General features: G+C 40.2%; 1 protein-coding gene across 1 annotated transcript; it reads left to right on the plus strand.

Moving 5' to 3' along the window:
- Positions 1-1,156: 1,156 nt before the first annotated feature.
- Positions 1,157-26,981, plus strand: LOC124199580. The gene is made up of 3 exons (XM_046595419.1): positions 1,157-1,705; positions 1,783-1,932; positions 24,789-26,981. Exons 1-3 carry the CDS (start codon positions 1,157-1,159, stop codon positions 26,979-26,981), a joined length of 2,892 nt encoding a protein of 963 aa, XP_046451375.1.
- Positions 26,982-27,628: the final 647 nt, after the last annotated feature.

The following is a 27,628-nucleotide window of genomic DNA, read 5'->3' on the forward strand; positions in this document are numbered from 1 at the left end:
TGAGGGTTTATTTCTGGAGTTATTCTTGTAGATTGAGCTGCGAAAGCCATCCATCAGTTATCGATTCGTTCTCTCCAACACTCCGTTCAAGGTGTACCGGTTCGTTTTTTTATGAACAATACCTTTTTGTTTCTTCCAACTTTCCATTACCTCGCCTTCGTACTCCCGTCCTTGGTCTGTTCGTAGAGTTTTAACGTGTTTGACAGTCTGGGTTTTCATTCTTTCGTAGAATTCGATGAAATGGTCCACTACTCCATTCTTTGTCTTAATTAGTTTTATATTAGTGTAGTTACTGCTGCCATCTTTGTTTGAAATTACAGATGCGTGATATGACAATTGTTTCCGTGTGGCAACTTTTTACTGCCCTCCCCTTTACATTTGTAAATTTCTGTCGTCTGCCTTCCTCTCATCAGGCTATCTCTCATCACCTCGTGTTGGAAATAGATTACAGCTTTCTGAAAAAAAGTGTCAATGTTTGTGTGTTTTATTTTGTATTAACCTTAAGTGTCAACGTTCTCGTTAACGGGTAAGTTTCCTTATTCATTAGTTCCGCCATTTAGGCCATACGTCATATAGACGATTCATGTAATTGCCCTGTACTCAATCATGTCATATCTCTAACAATCTTAAAGAAGGGAGTAAATCTTTGTAGTCATCAAACGGAAGTACGTGAATTGGTTCAACTACATCAGCATGAATGAGGTCAACTACTTGTTTTTCACCACCTTCGGTCGGGAAAGAAATTTTATGCATTTCCCAAAAATGCTCGCCTCACAGGAGATAGTAGAGTAACTACCGTTGATTCTGAGGCCTTTGACAGCATTCTCTTTCTTCATTCGGATAATGTCACTACAATTGAGATTTGCGAATCTTTGGTGTACTGTTCGGAGGTTAGATTTGGCTGCACCTGCATAATCTTCATTTTGCTCACTCCTGTTGATAGTAGTCATATGCAGATGGTACAGGGTTTCACCAACTCTTTGACCGACCATTACTGTTGTTTGGTCCTTGGAGAAGTAGACTTTGGTGTCGGAAAACCAAACGTCCATTTACGCTGATGTTGCAGAGCCAATTGAAAAAAAAACTTACTCCAATTCCTAGAACATGTAGTACTTCTCGTAGTTTACCATCGACGTCTTTGCCATTGACAACAGCGATGACTTCAACAGTGTCTATTCCTAGTGCTTGTAATTCCACTCCTCCCCAATTGACGAAAACCCTTTGGCAATCTTTTGTGAAGGGCAGCACTACCGACATCTGGAAAATCCTACCGGAATCCCTAACAAACGCCAGAGGAAAATCTGGCCAACATCTCGAAAGACTTAGACCTGTTTTAGACAGTCTACTGGCCTCGTGGCAAAAAATCAATGCCGTCATCACCTTTCTCGTGCCCGGTGAGGTAGGTGGTGCTGGCATCCTACGATTGAGTGGCATGCGTAAGGTATGCGCTAATGGATATCGCCTACTTACCTGCCCTAATGATGAGGTGCGTGAAACCACATGGGATTCACTCAAAACAGCAGTGCATCTCCAAACTCGACGGGTGCCAGATATGGATGATGTTCCTGACTACCTCTATGGCTCTACTGACGGAAAATGGGCCAAACCAATAGCGATGTCCCCTAATTATGCTCCCGCGTTTCAATCTGCACCCGTGCACTTCGTCATACCGTTGCTGTTGAGTTTTGGTGGCGCGCAACCCTTGGTAAGATGCTAATTGTATTGTAAAATCGTTCGACATTAACTGTGTTCAAAAAATGGAATTCTGGCCGTCTCGCTAAGTGGGTGGTAAAGGGAATCCTCGAGAAGCAAGTGAAAGCGGCTAGAGAAGAATTTAAGCCTTCGGTTGAGAAGCTGGACAAAAGATACGACGTTTTCAACCTTTTCACCAACCCTAGATTGAACGAGACACTTTACGCGGCCCTCAAATCGGTAAACAATTCCTCGGCCGCCGTTGCTAATATCGACCCGCAGGAAAAAGTGTATAGAAGGCAGACTGACTTGATTTTGGACATGGCCAAACCACTCTTGTTTCTTGTTAACAAGAAGAAATTCAAGAAGAAATCTTCCAACGCTTTGGCCCTAAAATCACTGACGATGTTATTGTGTCATCTCTCGACAATTTCTCTATAGAACTAGAGAAATTGTCGAGAGAACCCTCAAAGCTCGACTTTTTTGGCAACCCTCCTTTTCAACGCCATGCGCCATCGAACGCTACGATAGACGCGGTTCAATCCTCTCTCTGTGATGAGGAAGTTGACACTCTAATCACGAAAGGCGCAGTGGTCGAAGCAGGAGAGGTAGCAGGTTATATAAGCCGGTATTTTTTTGTTGCAAAAAAAGGCCCCAAGGAGTGGCGTCCAATAATTAACCTAAAACCGCTGAATCAATTCCTCAGATAAAGACATTTCAAGATGGAGGTATTGTGACTGTCCGTCACACAGTACGACAGGGTGACTTTATGGCCAAAAAAGACTTAACTGACGCCGATTTTACCATACCAGTTTTTAAGGAGCATCGTAAGTTCTTTCGTTTTCGTAGGAAGAATAAGACCTTTGAGTATACCTGCCTCCCTTTCGGTCTCTCTTCAACACCCTGGGTCTTAACCAAGCTCCTAAGGGTTCCGGTGGCTTTTCTTCGCAGAATCGGGATTAGATTAGTCATTTATTTAGACGATATTCTCGTCGTTGAAGCTACCTTTCAAGAATGTATAGCTTCGGTCAAGAAAGTCATTTCCACTCTCGAATCTCTTGGTTTCTTGATCAACTTCATGAAATCTGTAACAACCCCATCGCAATGCATAGAATATATTGGGTTGATCACCGACTCTCTCGCAATGTAATTCCACTTAACCGACAAGAAAATAGCTTGTATTTCTCGGTTATGTAAAGAAGCTATCAAGAAGGGTAAATGTTCCCTTCGAGCACTCGCAAAGATTTTAGGGAATTTGAATTGGGCCACTTATGCAGTCCGCTTCCCTCCCGCGCAATATCGTATCAGGCCCTTCTTATTTCAGCGTCCAAAATTAACAACGATGACTTGGACGTAATCGTTTCCCTAGACAACGCAGCATTATCTGATTTGGCTTTGTGGGTCAATGAGGCCAATTTCTCTGAAAGCAAGGGCCTGCTTTCTTCCCACCCCGATGTGTATTTGTCCTCCGACGCCTGCCGCACCGGATGGGGTGCTGTTTGCCTCGACAGGAGAACAAGTGGGCCCTGGACTTCATCTGAACCTGATATCAATTCTCTAGAGCTTCTCGCTGCGTTGAAAGTACTCGAATGCTTCACTTCATCAGTCAAGGACTGTTCAGTAGTGATTGAAGTTGATAATACTACAGCTGCCAGTTATATTAACAAACTGGGTGGTTTTAAATCGAAAGCTCTCTATGCTCAATCGCTCTTCGTATTGCTCATTGGTGCGAAGAAAGAAACTTATATTTGAGCGCTGTTTTTGTCCCCGGTATATTAAATACGTTAGCAGACGCAGAATCGAGTCGGGCCCCCTCCTCAGGCGACTGGATGCTGTCCCCTCGTGCGTTCAAGAGCATCCAATCAATTTGGGAAGTCCAAGTGGACCTTTTCGCGTCAGAATGGAACCGACAGCTCCCTCGTTTCGTGAGCTGGTTTCAAAACCACAAACCACGCTGGTTCAAAACCACAAGCATGGAGAGTGGACGCGTTCAGCTTCAAATGGAAAGGCCTGGACGGATTTTGCTTCCCCCGTTCAATTTTATACACTTCGTTCTGTCGAACTGTTGAAGGAGGAGGCCGACCTAGTACTGTTAACTCCATTTTGGCCGAGCCAACCCTGGTTCCCGACGGCCATGGAACTCTCTTGCGACGCCCCTCGGCTGCTACAATCCCGCCCAAACTTGCTGACTTCCTCACTGGGGGAGAGCCACCCTCTGATACAGAACAATTCGATTCGGCTTATCGCGTGGTGACCATCAGGTGTTTCTTTAAAAAAACGCGGACTTTCGGAAAGCGATATCAACCTCGTTCTTGCGTAATCTCGTAAAAATACTGTCGCTGCCTACCAGTCCGCCTGGAACGCTTGGCGAAGTCGGTGCATTCCAAGGAATCAGGACCCCTGTTTTCTAGCCCCACAGTCGTAGCCAACTTTCTAGCTGATTTTAGTGTTTGAGAGGAGTTATAGCTCGGTCAATGTAGCCCGCTCTATGCTCTCTTCTACTCTTTCTTTGAAACCGGGTAGTGTGAACAGCTTAGTATAACACCAAGTATATTACTACTTGGAACCCCGACACAGTTTTCTCCTTTTTTTATGTTCAGGCCGCCGCAGACCTTTCTCTCCTCGAACTAAGCCGCAAATGTGTCACACTTATCGCTCTCTTTTTGCTTCTTAGAACGTGTGAAATCGCTTCGATCCTTCTTGATTCCGTTTATATATCCGACTCAAAACTTTCGTTCACGCTTGGACGACCAAGGAAAGCACAACACTCAGGTCCCCTCAAATAATTTTTAATCGATTCTTGGCCCGCTAATATTTCTATTTGCCCGGTATATTGCGTCAACTCATACATGGAACGCACGGCCGAATTACGAGCTAGACGCAATTCTTCCTCCCTTTTTATAAGTTCAACGAAACCACACAGTGCTGTTTCCCACTCCACTGTCGGTCGCTGGATCAAAGACCAGCTGGAGCTGGATGGAAAAGACACTTCTTCCTTTACGGCACACTCTACTAGAGGCACCGCCGCTTCCAAAGCGGCCAAGAGTGGGCTCCCGATCCAGACGATTTTATACCATGGCCATTGGGCCAGAGAGTCTACTTTCGCCCAGTTTTACCACCGGGAAAGGGTCGTTGGATCATCAAACCCGGTTGGTAGTTCAGTCCTGCGAGTCTGATTTTATCCGGCCTCTCTACATGGCTTCTTTATTGGTTCCTTATGTTATTGCGTTAATCTGTGCTTTTAATACACAGGTAATGTCGAACGATTTTCCAATACAATTGTACAATTGTTCGAACCTTGGTGAGGAACAATCTAGTATTGTTCCTTGTTCCTCATCAGTATTCGCGGATCTTCATTTTTTGTTTGCCATCGCTTGTTTATTAATTGTTCCTCACCAAGATTCGAACAAATGCACAATTACAGTCCAGGACAAGAGGCGGACAAAGCGCAAGCCCACACGGCAATCCACCAGCAGGTGTGTTAATTAATAAAAACAGCAATGCTTGCCTCCTATCTTCACCGCCTTCTCAAGAAACTCTACCAGGAAAAAGTGTATTTGGGCACCAGCCTTCGCAGTGCTAATAATATGATAAAAACCAGTTTTTTTACCCGTATTGCTGACTGGCGCTTTCTCCAACTAGCCTGACTCGATACTTTGCCCTTCAATGGAATGCGTCGATTTGAAGAGGGCTTTAAGAGATGCCACCGTTGCAACGATATCCTTGAAACCCTGTCACATTTCTTCAGTCACTGAAAATAAGCTAGTCGTCCTCTGGCTCTCCACCATCATGAATTTGTCCATCGTCTGGAAAGGGGTACACCTTGATTGCGATTGCTGGAACAACCAGTGAAGATAACAAAATCCCTAGAATCTAGCGGTCAACTTTGACCAGAACTCGTCCTCACAAATACATTGGCCAGTTGAATTTCCATAATTGATGTCACCATTGTCTTTGAAAACCAATTTGAAGCACTTCATCTCGCCCAAGCTTAAAAGATCAAAAAAATTTAAGTCCTGGCGGAAAAACTTCATTCCCAAGGGTGGAAAATTCATTTAAACGCTTATATTGTTGCCGCTCAACTGTGGATCAGCAACATTGTATTGTTGGCATCATTAGTTATGCCAAACTTATGAAAAAAAATATCATCAGTGACACAATACGGTGGTCCCGTGACAACTATGCATAATTCATCGGTGGAAAACAGCAATATCGGGAACCCAACCCATTGAAACAGCCTCCTGTGCACCCGCAACTATCCACAGAACCGGATAATCCTGAAGCAACCTAAAAAAACCTCCCAATTATTATTCGCTTTCCCGATAGGCGTACGCCATATTGAACTGCTTTTCCCTCTCTCTCTTTTAATTTTCCTCCGTTGTTACGACAAAAACCATTCTTTATTCATTTATAAACTGGCAACCACGACTACCTCTCCTATCATGCTTCCCACCAATTCACCTTCGTTAATGTTACTAGCTTCTGTCTTCTGTGCGACATTCGTCATGTCAGTTATTCCACTACCATTAATGTAACCCTGCTCTATCTGGAGTTCTACTGTCGTGAGTGCGATTTTGATTCTGTGTCTCATCTTTTTCTTTTAAAGGTTCGTTTATTGTATAGTTTATCATGTTCCCAATTCTAACTATATTCGTGTCCACAGTCTAAACAGGTCTATGCCTGTACACTCTCCCTCTCTAAGATTGATTTATGTGAGAAAATATCTCTGTTCAGGTGGTATCTATCTTTTATAGTCGTATGTTACCACTTAGTCTTATATTCCTTTCTCTCTAGCAGGCTTCGGCTACCTATTTTAAGCTATATCTGTGTGTGTGTTAAACAATCACCCGATTGGGGTTTTCTAGCTTCTTAGGTAAGCTTTAAAGCATTGCGTTTTCCCCTATCAATCATAATTCTCTCATTGGTACTTACTAGGTACCACACAAACCCAGATCTCTCCACATTTAATTCATTAATACTCTCTTCATCGATTGTCATACAACCTTCATCATCATCTTGCAATCAATAAAATCCAATCCAGGCACATTCAACTTCATCTAAATCCCTCTAGTTGGCCCCTTTAAAGTCAACTCCCTGAGCTACCACCGTACCTGTTCCCTAATCATAGGAATATCCATATAACCGTATTTGCTCTTTTCTTACCTGCATTTTGAAGAGGTCATTTCTCTTCTTTTATCACAGCGTGATTTTCTTATATATGTTGTCTTCTTATTGAATTGTCAGCCGATTTTGCTTCTCTACACCCTATGTCTAGTCATTTGATGGAAATTTCCCATTTGGCGTAGCCACATTTGTACAAGATGAAAATTTATTTTCAATAAAAGGTTTAATCTATTCTACAGTTATATCAGCTTAATATATGAATATGATTCGGGTCTTCTTTTGGTTTTCAACTTCTACTAACATTTCCTCTGCTCTCCATTCTTGACAATTAGGTAATCGCTTAGCCCTGCAACTGGCGATAGGGTGTTTTTATTGTAAACTGCGTGCTGACGTTTCTACAGACATCGGTCTTCCAGTATCAAATCCGACCAGCAACTCCCTTCTCATGTTTCATATTCCTCACACTGCGTCCGGGTTAGGTCCACGCATTAACAATAGTGTCTCGTTCGCTGGGAGTTAAATCCCCTGAAGATCTCCCTATGTAATTATTCATGCACTAAATTTCTAAACAACAAAAACATTTTTGCAGTAGTAAATTTGCCGTAAACTCACTTCATTTCAATCCCATATTAGTACTCTTTAAATCGAATCGGGGGCCTACTTCCACCCTCACAATAACCTTGAACCAATCCAGACGTATCCAGACGTCTAAATTTGTTCTTACTCTTATCCAAATTTGCAATGACAGGGGAATTAATGGACTTCTTTGAGTTCCAGGCTTGTGATGCAACTCTATTTTTACTCTGGCCTGTCCCTGAAACGATTAAATGCTCTCTTTGTAAAATTGGAAAATACTCGCCAAGATCCCGGACTCCAAGATTCAGTCACGCACATATTCATTAAACATAATACGAAGGTAACTCCCAAGTACAGAAAAAATCTTGCGATCACGAAACTAATGACACTGTTGTTGCTAGAAGGCATACAAAAGGTTTTGGAACACTAGATAGGAGTATCACTGTGGAAGGCACCACAATTCAGGGTAATGACGTCAAACTCATGTATCCAGGTGGCCTATCACCATGTTCTTTGTGCAAATCGCACACAAAGGAAACAGTCGCTTTTCAGTCCATTGAATATCATCTGTTCAGGGTACATGATTGAGATGGATATAGATAATGAAGATATGATACTTCATTAAAACACATTACAAAATTCATCTAATAATAGAAAAGCCAAAAACGTATCCTCCAACTGTTCCTCTCCTCCCCATGTAAGCAAACATTTCCAATAGAATTATTAAGAATTATCATCTTGAATTGTCAACCAACTCTTGTCACACACATCTGTTACCTCGAGACGCAATGCTCCAAAAAACACAGAAGGAGAGGGACCTCACCCGTCCTCTTATCTTCCTCTTCAGCTTCATCTTCCTCTTCTGCATAAACATCTCCAATGACTTGTCTAATAATCCACATTCGAATCTTTTTACTCCAAACAGACACTCAGAAGTCAGAACACAACGATTCTCAAACCATCCCAATCACGATACTCAAACCTCAACCATCTTCTGACTTATCAATTTCCTCTTTCAATTCTCCATCTTCATCACACTCCTCAAACAGAAATAGTTCCTCTTATGAATCTAAAGCCTCATCTACCAGCCAGCTTTACACATTGGTAGCTCCACGAGACGCAGTGTGTTCACGAAGGACGTTTAGAGGGGTTTGTGGCACGAGGAACAATACGGTAGAGTATCTTGACTCCACCCTCACTAAGTGCAGTGCTGAGTAGCTTAAACTGTCTGTCACTCCGAAAGACTTGACGTCTTCACCGAAACGACCGCCCCCTCCTAAGAAGCCAACAGACACCCATCGAAAGCGAAACCAAAACCGTCAGCAATAAAGAACCAGACGATCCAAATAAACCGAAAATGAACAAAATAGTAAAATGCAACGTCTTTTTTCTATGTTTCCCCTCAGGGCTGTCAGAAAAAATTCTCGAAGAAGAATCCACTGGATACTCTGGAACTTAAGAAACAGCGACTACATTTCTGAAAAAACCTACCGTCAGCCAGCTCCTTTTCAAGAGCAAGTAGAGTCAGCCCGTAGACGATTTGACCGCTGCGACTAGAAGCAGACCTCCTATGATGACATCAGGCTATTCTCAGCACCCCCATTATTAGCAAAATCAAGCTTGAACTAGTACTAAGTAAAGCTTCAAACACCACGCATTGAGTGTACGGGCTTGAAAATCGTCATCCCCGGTTTTTGACGGTATTGGTGAGCTCTTAGCCACCATTTATAGGGTGGTATGATCTCTGGGTATACCAACCTGTTGGAAAACCTCTCGTTGCGTTCCCATCTTCAAGAAAGAAGGACACTCACATACTCAACAGTGATCGAGAAGGAGAAACAGTCAAAAAGGGAGATAGTGATTACTTGGGTAGATCTCACCAACGCATTCGGATCAATACCACATCCAGTACTAAACAGCATGTTTGAAAGCCTCACTATACTAGACGACCTTCACCGCGTTTTGATAGACATCTTATCAGACAACATCATCTACTTCCATCTGAAAATACTTAGTTCAGATCCATCCAACAGGCGGAATTCGATGCATTAAGCAGTGTCATCTTCAATCTGTCTGGTGGTAGAAACGATTATCAGGACAGCAAAATACAACAACAAAAGATTCGCAGTCCACCAGTCGAGTGTGCCCACCAAGTCCTACGCAGACGACATTACAATCATAGGATCTTCAGTCCACTAAATCCAGGGAACTCCCAATGTCAACGATAAAACGGAAACACTCATGAATGGCAAATCTTCTTTAGATATCGCTTTGAAACTTGGATACTCCCACATAAGGGCCCTATCCGACCGCAAACAGGAAAGCTATCTCGGGACTCAACTGGGCTCATGATTTTTCTTCCGACCCACCACGTCTCTTCTCTGAAACTTTATGAATATTGGCGACTCCAGCTTGGCTCCATAGCAAAAGCTGGAAGTGTACAGAATCACGCTGCTTCCATCATTTTTCTACCACCTAGCATACGGGAGAGTCGATAAAAGGTTCCTCTACGACCTGGACGTCATCTGCAGAGATTTCCTTCACAAGGTAGCCTGTGTCCCCATGTCCGCAAACACTGCTTTTTTTCACGCAAATTGCTGCGCGGGAGGACTTTTAGTTATCTCTCTTACAGACGAGGCGAACATTTGGACCCTGGCCAGAGCACTGTAACTCCTAGACAGTAGAGATCAGAACGCCAGCGAAGTGGCTATGGCTCAACTGGAAGAAACCATAAAATTGGGATACGGGAGAAATGAAGTCCCCTTTCAAATTCCCGTCAACGAGTACTTGGCAAGTTCCATGAAAAAAGGATTTGAAGCAATCAGAAATGGATATTTGGACTCGAGCAAGAAAAGCCTCGGGCTGTTTGAAGAGAATAAGGATTGATGTATCCGGTGAAGAATACAGAAAAGTAATCGCCAATGTCATCTCAACCATCTCCATTAAAGCAGTTAGAGGACTCCAAACCGCGATGAGACTAAGGTGGAAAAATAGATTCCGGTTACCCAACGAGGAAAGGCGGAAACCACGTTTAAAAACAAACCGACTATGTTGTCTGTGGGCCTGGGACGTGTCAAGTGAAGAATCATCTCCCATAAGCTAATACAGGATATTTATTTCGGATGGATTGCTCGTAGAGGGATTTGAATAAATCCGAGCTATCTCACTGCAGTCCATGCTACAGCGAAGTATTTGTTGTTTGTTTACGAACTGATCAAGCTATAAGTCATAGTGTTTCTTTAGATTGAGACGTTTTCGTGATAGGTATAGTTGTCTTAATTTACCTGTTTGTTTCATTAAGTTAAATATATTGATTGTTTTGCCTATCCATGCAGGAATTTGTTGTGTAAATATTGTAAGTGCTGGCTGGGCCTTCGCTGGAGGCGTCTTCTTTGCTTGAGTTGATAAATTTGTATAGAAAATGTAAAGTATTTTTATTTCACCTATTTAGAAATGCATTTATTAATCCTTGTTTCCATTGTGAGGGAACGTTTCAGACAATGGCCCGGCAATGGGCAATCATGGTGGAGGAAACTTACACAGCGATTCAATAATCAAACGATCAATATAGTGCTAGAAAACGTGTAATGTCAGTCCCTTTCTAAATTCTGTTAACCAAAAATAAATAAGTTAACCAAAGTTTTCGTTACCATTTATATTTCCACAGCTTTTACACAAAAACATGCATGTATTAGAGCCCCAACAACTTTGGATCGATGTGTTGTTATAAAACACTTAATTGACGGGGGAAGAAGTCAACAGCTCTACTACTACCACCAACAAAGTAATCCTTAAATTTCTTAATTGAAATACAAAACCTGATTTTTATTTCAATGAATTATATTATATATTTGTGAATTTTTTTTTAAACAGACACTACGATGATCCACTCAACTATGGAATCTCCATAACAAAAATGTCCAGTCAGGAGGTAAAGGTGAGATTACTTTGATTGTTTCATTTATTCCAAATGTTCTAGAGCATTACGTTTCATTAAATGACAGCCAAAGATTCGATAGCCATTGCCATCTTGTTCATTCCCTCGTTCTTCCCACGCTGAGATTCTGCAATAATTGCAAGGGATTGCGCTCGTTTCTCTTCGATGTCAAGCATCGTGTTTTTTTTTTAATCCGCTTTTTTTCCTTTCGATTGATTTTCGACATTAGATTTCACTAGTTGGAATATGAGTTACCTTCATATCTTTACTGAGTCCACATCCTCAGGGATATTTTCTAGGGTCACCGTAGGATTATCTTAAAGAATTTGCCTCATACTTTTTATGTATAGCCAGGCATGTCCCTCCTTTTTCATCGAGGGATCCGTCCACAATTTCAAAAAAAGTGTCGTTTGAAGTCTTTTCATTTCACCGAGCAATCGATGTCAGACCGACTTCTGAATCCCTCTTTCTTAATCTGCTTTTCAACCAGTTGGATAGCGAATTGTTATTGATTATCATGAAAAGTTAGAAGACCTATGACATATTACCTTTTTCCAAAAATGTCTTTTAGGTGCGGTTGATTTTTCAAAATTATCAATCAATGTTCCCATGATGGAAAGGAAACACTCTGTCTCCGCTTCAGTCCAATTGCGTTCTTGTCCTAACTCGGTGTGGTTAGCTTTCTTACTATTTCTTTTTCTTCGACAAATTTCCTAGTGTTGTTGCTTTTTCCTCCTCTTCAGCAGAATCTGTTGCAGTTGGACTCTACTTATCTGAATGGCTTGTACCAACCTGCTGCTTCCTTTTTACACCCCTCTTCGCCACATGTTTTGATACAACGACCTCCTCGAACTCTTTTCCTTGGACTGCAACTCAGGAAGCTGCTCAAGTTTTCCTGCTGCATGTTTGACCGGCGGAAGAATCACTGTCGGTAATTACAACTTCTTTTTGAGTCTCTTCGTTGCTTCCGTCCAACACTACCTCGTCGTCATTCTCATCCCAGTCTGTCGAATGCCGCTTATTCTTGGCCCATTCATTTTCCTGCTCAGCCCATTCCTTCGCCTTGTCGGCCCATTCTTTCTCCTTCCCATCTCTCTCTATGCTCTGAAACTGTCTTGGTTGCCTATAGTCCATAAAAGTAAGAGAAGTTTCACATAGGGTGGAAGAGCTGACCTAGATCTAGAACGCTTTTTTTGCAGAACGCATCCTGAGTCCATTTTCTGAATCCAATCCGCCAAGTGACGAATCCGGCGAATCCTGGTAAACTCTCCTCTTTCTATTAATCCACACAATTATATCATCATCGACGACACGGTTCAACCCAGCAGCCGGGATGGACTCGAGAAGGCTTACAAGGAAAATTAAAAAGTACAAACACCTGGGTGCGGTACTCCTTCTCGTGGTTCGTTCACTTGGATCCTGGTTTCAAACGATGAGTTAGGCCTCACCCTGGGATTCTCGGGAAGAAAATAGCGGAGCCACAAGAAAATGATGAAACTAATGGCCATCCAATTAACAACCCAAATCATCAACCATCATGCCAAATACCTGGCATTCCAGACCGAAGCAAGCGATCCCGAACCCGAAGAACCTGAAAAGAGCGCCAGTCTTTTCCCTTCCTCAAACTAAGGTGTTTTACACAACGTTGAGATGTCGTCTTGTGTTGTGAATTACAAATTAGAAAACGTCAAGATGGCACGAGTGTTTCAGTAAAAGAATAGGTTTATTACTTTTGTTTCAAATAGGAAAAATTTACCTTCGGTTCACACAGAAAATTTATTCTAGTCAACTGAGTAAGGGTAAATTTTGCTTGTACAAAAAATACAACCTGTGGTTTGAACAGAATTTATGTGAAAGAACACTGATAAAAAAGAACACGGAGCAAAAAAAAACTATTCTTACGTCTGCTTCTGTTTTTTGGGTTAGGCAACCAGTTAAGGGTTTCTGCAACCCGGTTGTGCGCTTGGTTTTCCATCATCATGTGAACTTATTCCCTTGCAACTAAATCAATATTAATCATTTTATATATGTTTATTCCTAGTCCTTTGGAAAATACAATGCATTAAACTTTTTTATCAGTTATTTTCCTGAGCTTGATCTTTTAACCTCTAGTGTCATATATTTGAAGCGATCAACTTTTTCTCTCTTTCTAAACCCCTATTGTGATGTATTTTGTACCGAAAGATAATTTTTACCAACCGATTGATGCTCTACTCTGGTGATTTTGGAACCTCTGGTCTATACCGTGAGTAATTTTAGTGTTCCTTCTACACTAGTACGCGATTCCTAGGTCCCTAATTTCCACCGGATGTACCACCATGACTAATTCGCCACACTGATCTACAACTTCTCCTCATCACTCGATGTCCTGTTGGCCGTCCCTAGGATCCACTTCTGATAATGCTGCGGTACACCTGGGATTTTGAGGACTATTCTCACTCCTTACCTAGAAATGTAAGTGTTCCTTCTATATCAAGGTGATTACTTATACCCAACACTAACATTGGAAAACGCACCATGACGTCTACTTCTCACCACAAGTAACCAAGTGGCTCTTTTTTTTATCTTGATTATTTTTTTATTGGTTGTCCCTACTACACCGGCGCGTTAAAAAGTTCCTAAAACCATCACCAGCTGTACCACCATGACTAATCTTTACCCTGATGGCTTCTTGTTGCTTAATGTCCATTGTCTCTCTATCGTACATTTGATATATCTTTACGCGTATGCTTGATTTTAGTGACATGATTGTAACATTGCGGAGAAAATTTTTTTGCCTCTCAATACTATTCTTAAACTTTACAACTATACGATAAAATTTACTTTTTTCTTATTACTCTTTTTGCGTAGACATGTTTAGCTCTTGTGCCCCCTGATCTCGCCTAAACTGTCGATTTCATTCTTCACCAAATGTTCAGTCATTTGGTGACTCATTTTCTTTGGCAAAGCAATCCCTGTGCGTGTTAACATTTCAATGTCAAAACTATTTAATCTGTTCTTATGAGCTAAATATGTGATACGAGTTCAAATGGACCCCAGAATATTAAACTGATATTTGGCATATGGGGGGAATACAGTGCTTGCGGTATTGCAGTACCTCCAGGATCGGCTCACCCTCTGCTATGACGGAGACAATTTTAATGAAATTGAATTTTCTTTTCATTGAGTTAACAAGAAGGCTTACTCTGTGTAGAGTCCAGCAGTCGAGACCCTAACCCCCCCCCCCTCCCTGGCAGGTAAATTTGACTGTGCTGCTATTTTCGGCGAGCTCCGAAAGAATTGCTTTACTTGGCGGTACGGGTGGTATGGTTCAAAACGTGAAGGAGAAGTACTACTGGGAAATGCTTCCGGAGCTCACCGAAAGGAGCAGCGGATGTATGGTCATTTTAGTATTTTCACCCAAAACAAATTGTCAAATGCGATTTTGTTTAATGAGTTTTCTTTATAACAATGTTTTCTTACTCTGTGTAAAACCCGTCCAAGAAAAAATAAAGGGATCATATTAAAAAATGTGTTTAAAAATTAAATTTTTGCTAAATGGTGTCTTTTTATGAAACATCTTCTATTTTAAAAGTACAGGGTTAAAGAGAATTGCAAGATTAACTTAAGTTTAAATTTTTGTTTAATTTCAATGTAATTTAGTATTTAAAAAAAATTTAAATCTATTGAAAAATCGGTGAGCCGTCGAAAATTTCTTTGTGCGTTTTAACATGGCGCTTATGGGGAAACGAAAAGTTTTAAAATCTTTCCTATTCGTAACCTAAACGACCTAAAAATACAATCTTAGTCCTGTTAATTCATTGTTTCTTCTACTTCAAGTTTATATTAATTTTTTTAAGGTGGGACCGATTTTTCTGTAAGTTATTCATGTTTTTATAGACCCCCCAATCGTCAATTTCAGTTTTAGTCATCAAGACACCCGCTGAGGGGCTTAAATCAAAATTCACCTGGGAGCCCGAAGTAATAGTATATTTTTTATTTTTCATGCTAGATCACCAGAGACATACAAATACATCAACTGGAGTAAACTTATGCTTCTCTCGAGTGTCTTCACTTAAAGTAGCTATATAGGCAAATCTACTGGAGATGTCGGCTTTACTCCGAATTCCGAAAAAAGACTGACATTGTTGCATATCAACCTAAGCGAACAGAAAAAAGAAGTAAGTATAGAAGTTGATGACAAGCCACTAGATCCAAAAATAAAGAAAATCAGCCAATGTGACAGAATTGTCAGGCAAATTTAATAGTGATGGTGTCGATAGAAAACCTATTCTAGCCAACTTATCTGTCCAGCTTTTAGGTTTTTTTTCTTTTTTGACGGCCTTTGGAATTGGATTTTTTTCCTAAAAACAAATCAAAATCAAAATCATGAATGAAAAAAAAATTGTACATACCCCACCACTTGAAAAACCTGTTTTTTGGACCCCAAAATTTGCAAAAAAAAAATCATGTAAAATTAACTACTGTATATTTCTTTTTGACCTTTTGACAGTAGCTATGTGTAGTTTTATGTTCTTATAAACTATACCAAATTTCAATGAAATCGGGTAAAAACTAAATACCTCACTCGTGGTTTTTATTAGGCACCCTTCATGAAAACAGGGAAAACAATCTTACTGACAAACACACAAACCCAAACAATTTTGAAAGAATTAAATTTAATAGACTTGATTATGATGTGCTTAGTGACGAACTCATTGCAACATTCAAAATGTTCAAGAAATACGGTTTGGAGGGTTTTACAAATGAAGCAAATGTAAATGCAACGATCATATTCATTAAGTATGTAAAACACGTTTTTTTTCATTCGTGAAGTGAACAACACGACGCTATCTATCTGCAATCAATAAGCTATTTTTAAAAACATTTTACAAGAGGTGATGATCCGCGGCTGAAATGTATTGTAGAAACTCTGTAAAATTAATTGAAACAACGGAAGGATGAGTTAAGAGACATATGAAGCAATGATATCCCCATTTATTTATTTATTTTTTTATTATAAATTTATTTTGACCAGAACATTTTCCACTGACAACATTGAAAGATTCTTCAACATTTGATCACTAGGAGGGGGATAATAAAATGGCTTGGCTTTTGCCCCTTACACAATCAACAAAATTCTACGCAGGAACATTTGTCACAGTTCAAGTCATAGCAACGTCCCAATCAAAATCGACAAAGAGACAACGGCTAATTTACTGAATGACCTTGACGATTGGAAAATCCCCCCTAAACGTAATAACTATAAATGTTTGTACGGAAATTGTTATGTTTAAATAAATTGGAGAATTCTACACTAACGATTCTTGATGTGCAAGGCTAACTAAAATCACATGTGAGACCCCCCCCCCCCAAAAAAAAATATCCTTACTTCACCTCACTTTACAATACCAAACTGTGTTTACTATATTATCCATTAAAAGGAACGGAAACGGCAGCTTTTGTGCGAGTGGGGAATTTATATTAAGATTTCTCGTTATGAAAGACAGCAATGCCTAAATTGCATTGAAAAACTGGAAAAAATCAATGAAACCATTCGGCAGAAGATAAAAAATTTTTAATTGGTGTTTGAAACAGGCAATTATAAAAACAATTTAGATAGAGGAGGTTTCTTTTACTCAAGTTAGCGTCTTGTTTTACCGATAAGCATCTGATTATTCATTGCCATCTTCGACAATAACCATTTTCTAGCTAATTGGAAGGAAGCCTTGGCTGCAGAACTAACCCAGAAGAAATAATCCGTGGTCACATTGGGCCAACAGAAAAACTCCGGATAATCTTCATTATCGTAGCAACAATTATCTTCACGACACGGATGGAGAGGAGCCATCAACGAATCCCCAGAAAAAAAGGTAGAAAAATAATGGGTTTCCCTTTGACCTCGTGTCCTAAATCCGGAAAATTAGCACTGTTTTATTTTTATTTTATTTTTTTATTTCATTTTGACATTTCCACTATAGCTATCATTTGTATAATTTTTTTTTAAGTTTTATGTCGTGTGCTCCTTACAATGAACTATGTTTTTGTTAGCTGAGTCATAATGAAATAAAACTTTTTTATATATTTGAAAAAAGAATGCTATCTGCATGGAAAAACTTCCCAAGATAGGTGAGACTTGGAAAATGATTCTTTTGGCATTTTTTGAAAATGAAAGTAACGTACTAGTCAGAGTCCAAGTATTGCTGGGATTTATGTTAGCATATTCAGTAGATCACATGTTTGTTTGAGCTCGGTGGTTTCACGAAAAAGATAGGTAGATTTGATTATTTCGTTAATGCTGTGGCATAACGCCAACTCACTATGGCACGGACCTACTACTGCCGAACACTGGGAACTTTTGACTGCTAGGTTTCTCTCCTGACCCCAATGTGCTCCTCCTTAACTAACCTGCACCTTCTGGATTTCTCTAGCAGAGGTATTGCATAAATTATCCCAGGAGTATTGAATGAACCATGCTGATTTCAAGCTTAGTTCAGGCACCTCATCAACATGAGGTTTCATGAAACAGGACTCCTAAAATCAAGCCATCAATAATTGTAATATTTTGATTCCAGTGTTGTTCTCGTTTAAAAAACGCAAAAAAAATAATCGTATTATCGAGTCTTGTTATCGATATTTTTAGAAAATACTATTGTTTTCATTAACGAAAACGAAACGAACCAAATTTTTTTTCGGTGTTTTCTACCTATATTTTTGGAAAAAAACCCACAGAGAATCCAAATTCTTGTCCACTAGCAAACACTTTGTAATCCCCAGTCGAGTAATTTCGATGAATCCCTAGTGACTTAGCAAACAATTGTGAATAAGTTCCCTAGTGAGGAATTATGTCTTTATCCGATTTTTCATTAGCATTGATTTTCAAAAAAAGCGTGACAGGAAGCCATCTAAATTTATCTTCTTTTTGTCATAAAAAATTCATAAAAGTTGAATAAAATGGTAAGAGGCAAAATTTGGGATTAAGAAGATTATCTCTTCTGAATAAAAACAGCAATAAAATAAGTTTCGTTCTTGCATATTTCATCCACGATAAAATTAATTACGTCAGCAAATGCAAAACTTGCACGGTAACTCGAAGGGGTAGCAATAAAACGATTCTTGGGAATCATTAAAAAGACTAAAAAACACAAACACAATGAATATGTAAAATGCCTTAAATACAAGGCCAATACAGCACTATCAATAAGTAACCTCACATAAATTGCCTGGGCTTAACCTAAATCCATTCTCGCAGGGAGGCTCACACCCTACTGACTTAACCTTAAGTTTTCCCTCCCCCGTTTCCATGGAAGGTGCCAAAAAAACCGCGAGTGGGATTTAGTTTTTGTCCGATTTCATTGAAATTGTGTATAGTTTATGGGAACACTTAACTACACATTCAGTAAAAAGGCAAAAAAAAAGTTACAGAATATTTTTTTATTAATGATTTTTAAAAGAAATTTTTGAATCCAAAAAAAAGGTTTTTCAAGTGGTGGGGTATGTAAAAATGTTTTTCTTTCATACTTTTGATTTCGATTTGTTTTTAGAAAACACAATCCAATTCCAAAGGCCGTAGAAAAACCTCAAAGTGGGTCAGACTACGCTGTGTCCTGATGCCAAACATTTATGTTCATTCATTAGAAGACAACTTGTAAAGGAATAACAGTTTTGACAATCTTACAAATAGTGTTGCCGAAACTCATTTGCGAAAATCACTGCTGCGAACCAGCGTCAGCATACAAGCTGTCAGTGTAAAGGTACATCCTTGTCACTTCTCATTTTCTCTGCATTTAGGTACAAGTTGTATACTTCTATTCTGATGTATACCAAAAATTAACCACACACTGCTACACTTACATGGTCTCAGGAATATACTCTGATTATGTTCAATGTGAATAAACGCTAGCTAGTATTGTATACAGCAGAAGACAACTACTGATGTACACCTTTTATTCTCTGATACATTTTTCTTGAAACGGATCAAGTTATTATAGTCACTCCACTGCTGTTTGGCAATGAATCGAAAACTGCAAGTGCGATCAGTGATCCTCTTGATATCGTTGCAATGGATACATTTTCGTCTCCATAACATCTTTTAGTCTTTAAGTTTGAGTTATATTTTCAGTTGAGATATTCAACAGTGCTAAATAAAAAGGCACCACGCATATACCCACATGCACATGCTGTGTAATATAGTGTAGCACCGACATTATTTATAGGATATCGTAACGATCATTTTTACCCTCCATTTGTATTGGGATTTCTGGTGTGATTTCTTTACCCTAGGTTGCCTAATATAGTGCGTCACCTTGAGTGACCTTTCTTTTCCCCCGTTTAACCTTGTTTTCCCTTTTCGATTTCAGTTAGTGACGCTTGGGTTGTTACCCAAAGCTTTTTATTTTACCTCTAGTGTATCTTACCCTGTAGTAGTAGTGTACTACTAGTGTAGCTAGCACGTGTTTGATGTAGAAATAAATTAGGTAGGCAAAAACAGGGACGATTTATCATTTCGTGCCGTCTCTTATTTTGTGTTAAAGGGAGTCGGAAGAGTGATTAATTTCGCTTAAAATGACCTCGTTTCAAGTGTAAAGTGGTCATATGCGATTTCGAGCGTGACAATATCTTATCAGCACTCTTCAAATGATTTGATTAGTATAACTCTTTTGGATTTCCAATTTGTGTTTCTTTATAAAATGTAAAACTTATGCACTAATTGTTAAACACTAACGGTTCCAGCAAAACAGTATACATAAATGCATGAGGAATCAGGAGACCTTTTTGACGACAACCCAATTGAAGAAGATATTAGCAGCAATGAAAGTGATAATTAATCTCAAATAAGCTCATCGAAGAAATCTTAGGCATCAAAATTTTAAGGTACATACACCTTCAATTTAATTTTAAAAGCCTTTACTCGTAATGCAAATAATTCCTTTGCTCAGAATAAGAATGATCAACCTTTGATCAACATTCGGAATCAAAATAACCAGAGACTAGAAAATCGAACTCATTTGGTTACTGATTGACTCTGGTAGCATCGCAAAAATAAGTTTTTACTGGCAACAGCAGCTGCCGGACTCCTGTCTGTCATAAAATGACGCTGTTGTTTACTTGGTCTTGTTAGTTCGAGGCTTTCATCTTCAAATGGATAGTAGCGTTAGTACTTAGTTCCGTAAGAGCCTATGCAGATGCGGATTGCTCCCTGCGACAACTTCGAGAATTTGGGTCTTAAATCTTTTTCTCTTGTCGTTTCTCAAAGAAATTGGCCCCCAAAATACTACAATAACAAGGTCCAATGAATGATGTTTGTTCATTTTTTTTTTCTCTGGACACATCTTACTAAGATAACCATATGTCCAAAGAAGTTACACATGAGGTCTTCAGATGACCCTGGTGATCTATCTTTAACAAACTCTATTTATGAAAGGCGGATCACCGAAAACATTATACCGTGGCAATTACACGTGACGCAAAAAAAAGGAATAATTTAGGCCAGGTTTAAAACGACAGTACATTTTTCTTCGCTTCGCAACTTAATTTTAAGCAGCCGAAAAATCTTCATCCCTATTGGCGTTTTTTTGGTTGAAAACTGATAATTTACTGGTGCAAATCCGATAAATGGAGTTAATCGGTATTATTTGCCGATTTTTACCGTAAATTAACCCAGGTCTTATATTAAACCGAACGGCGAAGTTCTGTAATAAAACTGTTTTTTACGCGTCTGAAAAATTCGGGATTAACTGGTAAAATAACCCCTATAGGTCGTAAACCTAACGGACTAGTACGGTTTTCTTTTCGTAAGTTTTACCTTTAAACACAAATTGCCATGGAGGTGTTGGCAAGGTTTTCCAAACTCTAAATTGAAGTTTATACTACAACAGGAATAAAGAATAAAAGTCGAAAAGTCCTGGAGGTCATGAATGTATTGAAAATACTTCTCCGTTGCGGGTTTGAAAGCGATAATACCTGAATAAATTTCCGAAACTTTGTCATCAATCACGACATAAGTTTCCTCTGCGTCGGATGATTTCCGGCACTTAATAATAACTTTCAATACAGCCTGCATTTTATTTTTATTTTTGTAGGCCAAAGACATCTGCATTCGCGGATCCTTGAGATAATGTCCGAAGGAGATGGTAGAAGGATCCGTCGGCGGGGATCGTTCTGCCATATTACACTTACCTACAATCGCAGCAACCAAATTCTGTAATTGGCTAAGGCCAACTTCCTTCACAGTTTTCCCATCAACAAATCCTCGCCATTGATTGGTATCGCACAGCTGATCAGAGACGAACACTCGAAATATGAGTTTCATGAATTTGTTGTCAAGTGTGGCCGACTTGTACTTCAGGAAGAAGTGGCAAACCTGAAAATGAAAGAAAACGTTACTTTTGTAACTAAAAAGCAGTGATGCAAGTTACATACGCATTCACTGCTGAGGTCGTGCAGCCAAGAACGGTGTTAAAGGCTTCGATTTCTAGCAATGTTTTGCTGCAAAACAGAAGTCGACCATTTCCTTAGTAATGAATCTCGAGATTTTAAATGCCTTGATAAATATCCAAATATTAAATCACAACCTTTCCATCCAGTGCACCAGTGGAACGACTTTTTAGTATTGCTGCACTTGTATTTACCATCTAAACGTACCCAGCTAACTGACAATCGATTTGAAACTCTGTTACTTTTGAAAATTAATCTTAAATTAGACGATTTCCTCGTTTAAATTTGTATTGTCTCCAGTGAAAAAAATAAATTTGATTAAATTTTGATTTTGATTTACGTATTAAATAATTTTTTTTCTTTACATTTGGTTTTATTTTTTATTTGCCTAGAATTTCTGGAAATTAATTTATGATTTTGATTCATAAATAAAAAAATCAATGATTCAGCAAAGACTGGTTTTGCACGACAGTAGGGAAAAAGCTTTTTCAAAGCCTTCTGTGTGGGCAGAAATGTGTCATTTTGCATAGTCGACTACGTTACAGTGTTCAACTTCATCAAACCGACGGTTTAATTTTACAAACTGGCTATCAAAATTTTGCCTGAAAGGGGCCAGTTGTTGCTGAATGGCACGTCCAATGACTTCCTCCATCTTTTGCACATCAACGTAATTTTTTGGTGGGGGTCTGTATGCGATTAATACTCATCAACCAACAATTCAAAGTTTACTCCGATAATTATACGTTTTCCTACCTACATTCACGAAGTCACACAAAGTTACCAAGTCGACAACGCTAATAACCTCGTTTGGTACTGGTGTTGCAGCTACTTTCACAACACTTGTAGCGGTGGCACACATCTCAGAACGGTCCTCATCGCTCTCACTCGAATTGCGATGGCCCTCACATGATGAGTCATCCTATCCTGATTCTAGTTGTGTAAGAGATGAAAGAGACCTATTATCTTCATTTATGTGTGCAGAAAGATCATTTATTGCCGCAGAGTGTTGGCTTGGGCGTGATGGATAGTAAATGGTTGTGGAGAAGTTTTCTAAGTGTCAGCATCACTTGCTACGGAGTAATCGCCTTGGAGGCAGGGCCTGTCTTTAAGAGGCATGTTTTTGTGTCTTTTCGTCGTTACTGGCACGGTTATTGTCATTGCTAAAAAAAAGTTTAGCTCGTTAATGATTGTTCGTTATGCGGAATAAAAAAATATTCGGGACAGTATTAAAAGTGACGAGATAAAAAATGGTACCTGATAAGGCTCGTTTGTGTTGCTGGTTAATTGTCCGAGGGCTTCTCGTGGTTCCTTCTTTGGCTCGTCCCAGATTAATATCTGAGTCAACCCACATAGATATGTCTTTCTTGGAAGCTTTTACTAATCCCACTGTGAAATGAGAAACATAATAAAATAAATTCATTTGATGAAATCTGATGATCAAATAAATAACAAAGGGGTAACTTACGCAAAGTCTAACGGTATCTACATCGTACGCCATCCATGGTGTCTTCAGCCACATATTTATAGAGAAATGTTTCTCACTCCATAGTTCAGGGTTATTTATCGACAAGTTACTTTTTGGAGCATTTATTTGAAATCAGGGGACAGCCATGGTTTGAGTATAGCACTGAACACTTGAATTTTACCATCTTCGGTTGATTGAAGAGTTCTCACAACACAGAAAAATGTTTTGTCACCAAGTTTATGTTTTTCGTTTGATACGTCATCCAGATGTTCATACTGGGATAACAAATGCTCTTGGACTCTTCCACCTGCAAAAGCATCCAATTCATTGTGAACTTTCTTACGGTTTTTCTTCGCTCTCTGAGACGTCATTGTAATGTCAAACAAAATCTCACAAAGTAACTGACAACTATACGCAAAATGATTTGAAACTTAATCTTCACTTCAATATCTAACGAATAGTAGGTGTAACACGCGGCTTTACAGTCTCAACTAATCGTAATGAAATTCGTCTGCAAATGGCCGCCAGCAATAACGTGTTGTACACAATTTTATCGATCATGCAGCATATCAATACATTGCAGTGATGTCGTGTAATGTAAATGAAAATTCACCATGGGTAACACATAAAATAAACTTAACAATCCAAAATGATATGCCATATCAAACATGTCCAGAACTCAGACGATAAAAAGAGTCATGGACGTTCAGGCCCGTGACGTTCAGGCCCGCGACATTTAGTCAGGAGTATTCAGCAGGAGTTAGCCTCGTAGGCAAACAAGAACGATGGACCAACCTGTTGCAATCGCAACAAGCAACAGGTTGGGGATTTCTGGCAGCAGCAAATTCTTTATTGCACTTGAAGCAATACAAAGATACCGCAGCCATGACTAATAGAAGGTATTCAAAACTTGCGAAAAATGTGAATGAAATGCACTTGACAGTGTTTCAAGACAAACTGACGACTACTACTGATGCCTTTATTCCCGAAAAAAATTACCGTTGCCAATGTTTTGAATTATCTTTATTTTCTTTATTTTTTTATTACACTCTCAGTTTTCAGTGGATATTCTAACACTCTACGACGGATATTCCAGCTTAGAATTCCTTTGCTTAGAATAGGTCTAGAATAGGTTCAACCCTATTCGAAAGCATCGAATACCCATAGCAGAAGCCTATGCGAATTCGATTACCCTTCGAATACCCTAGTATTCGAAGACTCGAATACCTTACCCCGTATTCGAATAGAATATCTGTGTGGGCGAATGTTTCATTTGCACACTGGCGTTGGTGTATCAAGTTGCCTCCCAGCACATTTTTTTGAATTTTCAGATTGAAAATTTGTCCGTCCCAACAAAGTCCCAATTCCAAAAGTATCAAAAAATATAAAAAAACTTTATCGATAATACAGATTATTGATACAGTCAGAATAGCCGTATGGAAGAAGCTCGGATTAGAATGCGGGAGACCCGAATTTAATACCCGGACGTTCCACACATTTTTTTCTGATCTTATCAGTGATCAAAATGTAGTTTCGTGTAAGCTAAATATTAAACGTCCTCTAATTCCAACTAAGAAGGTTCGATTCCGCCAACTGAAGTCGATCGATCTGGACAGCTTTAATGCCGACCTGCTGACATTGCCGCTTATTACGAACCCGGCAGATTCACTTGACGAACTAGTTCAACAGTACAACGATGGTCTCGCGGTGGTTTTAGACAAGCACGCACCTTGGAAGGAGAAAACCATCGTTCTCCGCCCACTCGCTCCCTGGATGATGGATGAAATACGCGGCTCTAAACGCGTATTGAGGAAAGCTGAACGGGTTTGGCGCTGTTGTGGACTAACAGTTCACTTGGAGATTTACAATCAGATCAAGATGGATATGGTTGCTCTTTTGAAGTCTACCAAGGCCTCCTTCTTGCTTGCTAAGGTCTTCGAGTGTGGTAGTAACCAGAAGCTACTCTATCAACTAGTCTACAGTCTGATGGGTAGACCGAAACAATTGTCGCTACCGAAGCACACTTCTTCCTCTGACCTAGCTGTGACCTTCAACGAGTTTTTCTCATCGAATATTTCCAAATTACGAGAGGGGCTTGACAAATTAGCCGACGGTTTGCCGCCTGATAGTCCTCCTCCGCCAGAATGTCTTTTCTCTACTCTTCATAGTGAGGGGGACCTTATGAATGGTTTCTTGCCGGTGACTACTGCTATGGTGAACGACATTATCCGCGTGTCCCCAGCAAAATCGTGTCCCCTCGACCCGATTCCAACATCGATCCTGAAGAAAGTGCTTAGTGCCCTAGCTCCTTCGATTGCCAAAATCGCTCAACTTTCTATTTCATCTGGCAAATTCCCAGATACCATGAAGCGGGGCTTGATCACTCCTTTGCTAAGGGACGACTCTCTCGATCGTGACGTTTTAGCCAACTACCGACCCGTTTCTGGCTTATCGTTCCTGTCTAAGACGTTGGAGCGGCTTGTCCTCTCCCAACTCAACGACCACATCGCTGCATTCAACCTTATCTCTCCTTGCCAATCCGCCTATAGAGCACACCATTCGACCGAGACGGCCCTCCTGTCGGTTGTTGATGACCATCTCCGAGCTATCGACGGTGGATGTGGAAACGCTCTATTGCTGCTTGACCTCAGTGCCACTTTCGACACAATTGATCATGCGACATTAGTCGATCGTCTCTCTGTATCTTTCGGTATTCGTGGGATGGCTCTCAATTGGTTTCGTTCCTACCTCAGCGGAAGAAAACAGTGTGTAGCGATCAACGGTGGTTGCTCACCTGACGTAGCGCTTACGACGGGGGTGCCGCAAGGTTCAGTGTTAGGCCCAGTCCTTTTTACCACCTATGTGAATCCGGTACGATCGTTGGCTACTCCCTTTGGTGTGAAGATGAATCAGTTCTCCGACGATACTCAAGAATACCTAAGCTTTCCAATTCTGCCTGACTTTCTTGGCCAAGTGAATGCTCTTACTGTCCTGGCCAACTGTGCTTCGTCCACGACTGACTGGTTCACAAGGAATAAAGTAAAGCCTAACTCAAGTAAGAACCTTCTTCTCTACACATCTTCTCCTCACGCTGCGACCAAGATAGCGCCAATTTCTCTCGCCCTCGGTGACACCGTCATCCCGCCGTCCGACTCAGTTAAAAACATGGGTGTTATTCTTGATAGCTCCCTCTCCATGGTGGCCCAAATTGGTCGGGTGTGCAAGATCGGCTTCTTCCAACTACGGACGATTTGCAAAATTCGGAAGTTCCTGACCACCTCAGCTGCGAAATGCCTTGTTAATGCATTGGTTTTATCGCATGTCGACTATGCCAACTCCCTGCTCGTCAATCTACCAGAGAAGCTGATCGCTCGTCTTCAACGACTACAGAATGCTGCTGCTAAACTGGTCGTCGGCGCCCGCAAATTCGACCATGCTAAGCCGATCATCAGTCGCCTACGCTGGTTGCCTATTAAATTAAGAGTCCATTTCAAGCTGTGTGTCCTTACTTTCCGTTGCCTGAATGGTCTGACCCCTGCCTATCTCTCTCGACACATCGAACGTTCCATACCGACCAGAAACCTCCGTTCATCTACATCGGGTAGGCTAGTTCAACCCCCTGCTAGAACAACGTACGGTTCTCGTGCATTCTCTCATGCTGCACCGGTTCTCTGGAACGGATTGCCACAGGACATCAAGATTACCACCGATCTCAGAACTTTTAAATTTAGACTCAGAAAACATTTACTCGATGTCGCGCTCAATGCATAATTTTTAATTTGACTATCTGTGATTCGGTACCCAAAACCCAAGCGTCATTTGATCTATAATATGGAAAGTGCGCTATACAAATACAAATATAATAATAATAATAATAATAATCTAAATTAAATACCCTTATACCCTCCTCTACTATTAGTAGCAAAAACCAAATCGCTACTAGTTTGCTTTTTTACTTCCTTAAGGCATCCTCTTAGGGAAAAGAATGTAGCAATTGGTGGGAGAGTGTCCTGAAACCAGATATCAAGCGCATTTCGATTGCTTATTGCAGGCAAAGAGCAAGAATGATCAGGGAGACAAGGTCTTTCTATCAAACTTGCATCCAGGAGATTTCACAATCAGATCCTTTTGACTGGGTTGCCTTCCAAGAGTTGAGGAAATACTCAAAGTCGTGGGAGGAGAGCACACTCAGGGGTTTTGGAATCCATTCTCGCTGTTTTGATGGCCCAGAAACAGAAGAAGCAAACATATTCCATGTTAACCGTGCCAAAGATAACTTTCGTAAGTGTAGCTTTGAGAAGATCATTGCCCCCGAGGGCAGAGTTCTTACTTCCAAAGAGGATGTTTCAAGAGACATTATTTCACATTTTACGTCAATCTTCAAGAACTAACCTTATTCTGACATGCTAGCAGGGACT

This window comes from Daphnia pulex, chromosome 8, assembly GCF_021134715.1.
Source record: "Daphnia pulex isolate KAP4 chromosome 8, ASM2113471v1".
In the NCBI taxonomy this organism is placed as follows: domain Eukaryota; kingdom Metazoa; phylum Arthropoda; class Branchiopoda; order Diplostraca; family Daphniidae; genus Daphnia; species Daphnia pulex.

Excerpts from the sequence above, each read along its gene's own strand:
- LOC124199580 (XM_046595419.1), top strand. The coding sequence starts at position 1,157 with ATGACTTCAACAGTGTCTATTCCTAGTGCTTGTAATTCCACTCCTCCC. Across the intron at positions 1,706-1,782 it reads TTGGTGGCGCGCAACCCTTG|TGGGTGGTAAAGGGAATCCT; the intron begins GTAAGATGCTAA and ends CGTCTCGCTAAG. Across the intron at positions 1,933-24,788 it reads TTTACGCGGCCCTCAAATCG|GTTCGATTCCGCCAACTGAA; the intron begins GTAAACAATTCC and ends CCAACTAAGAAG.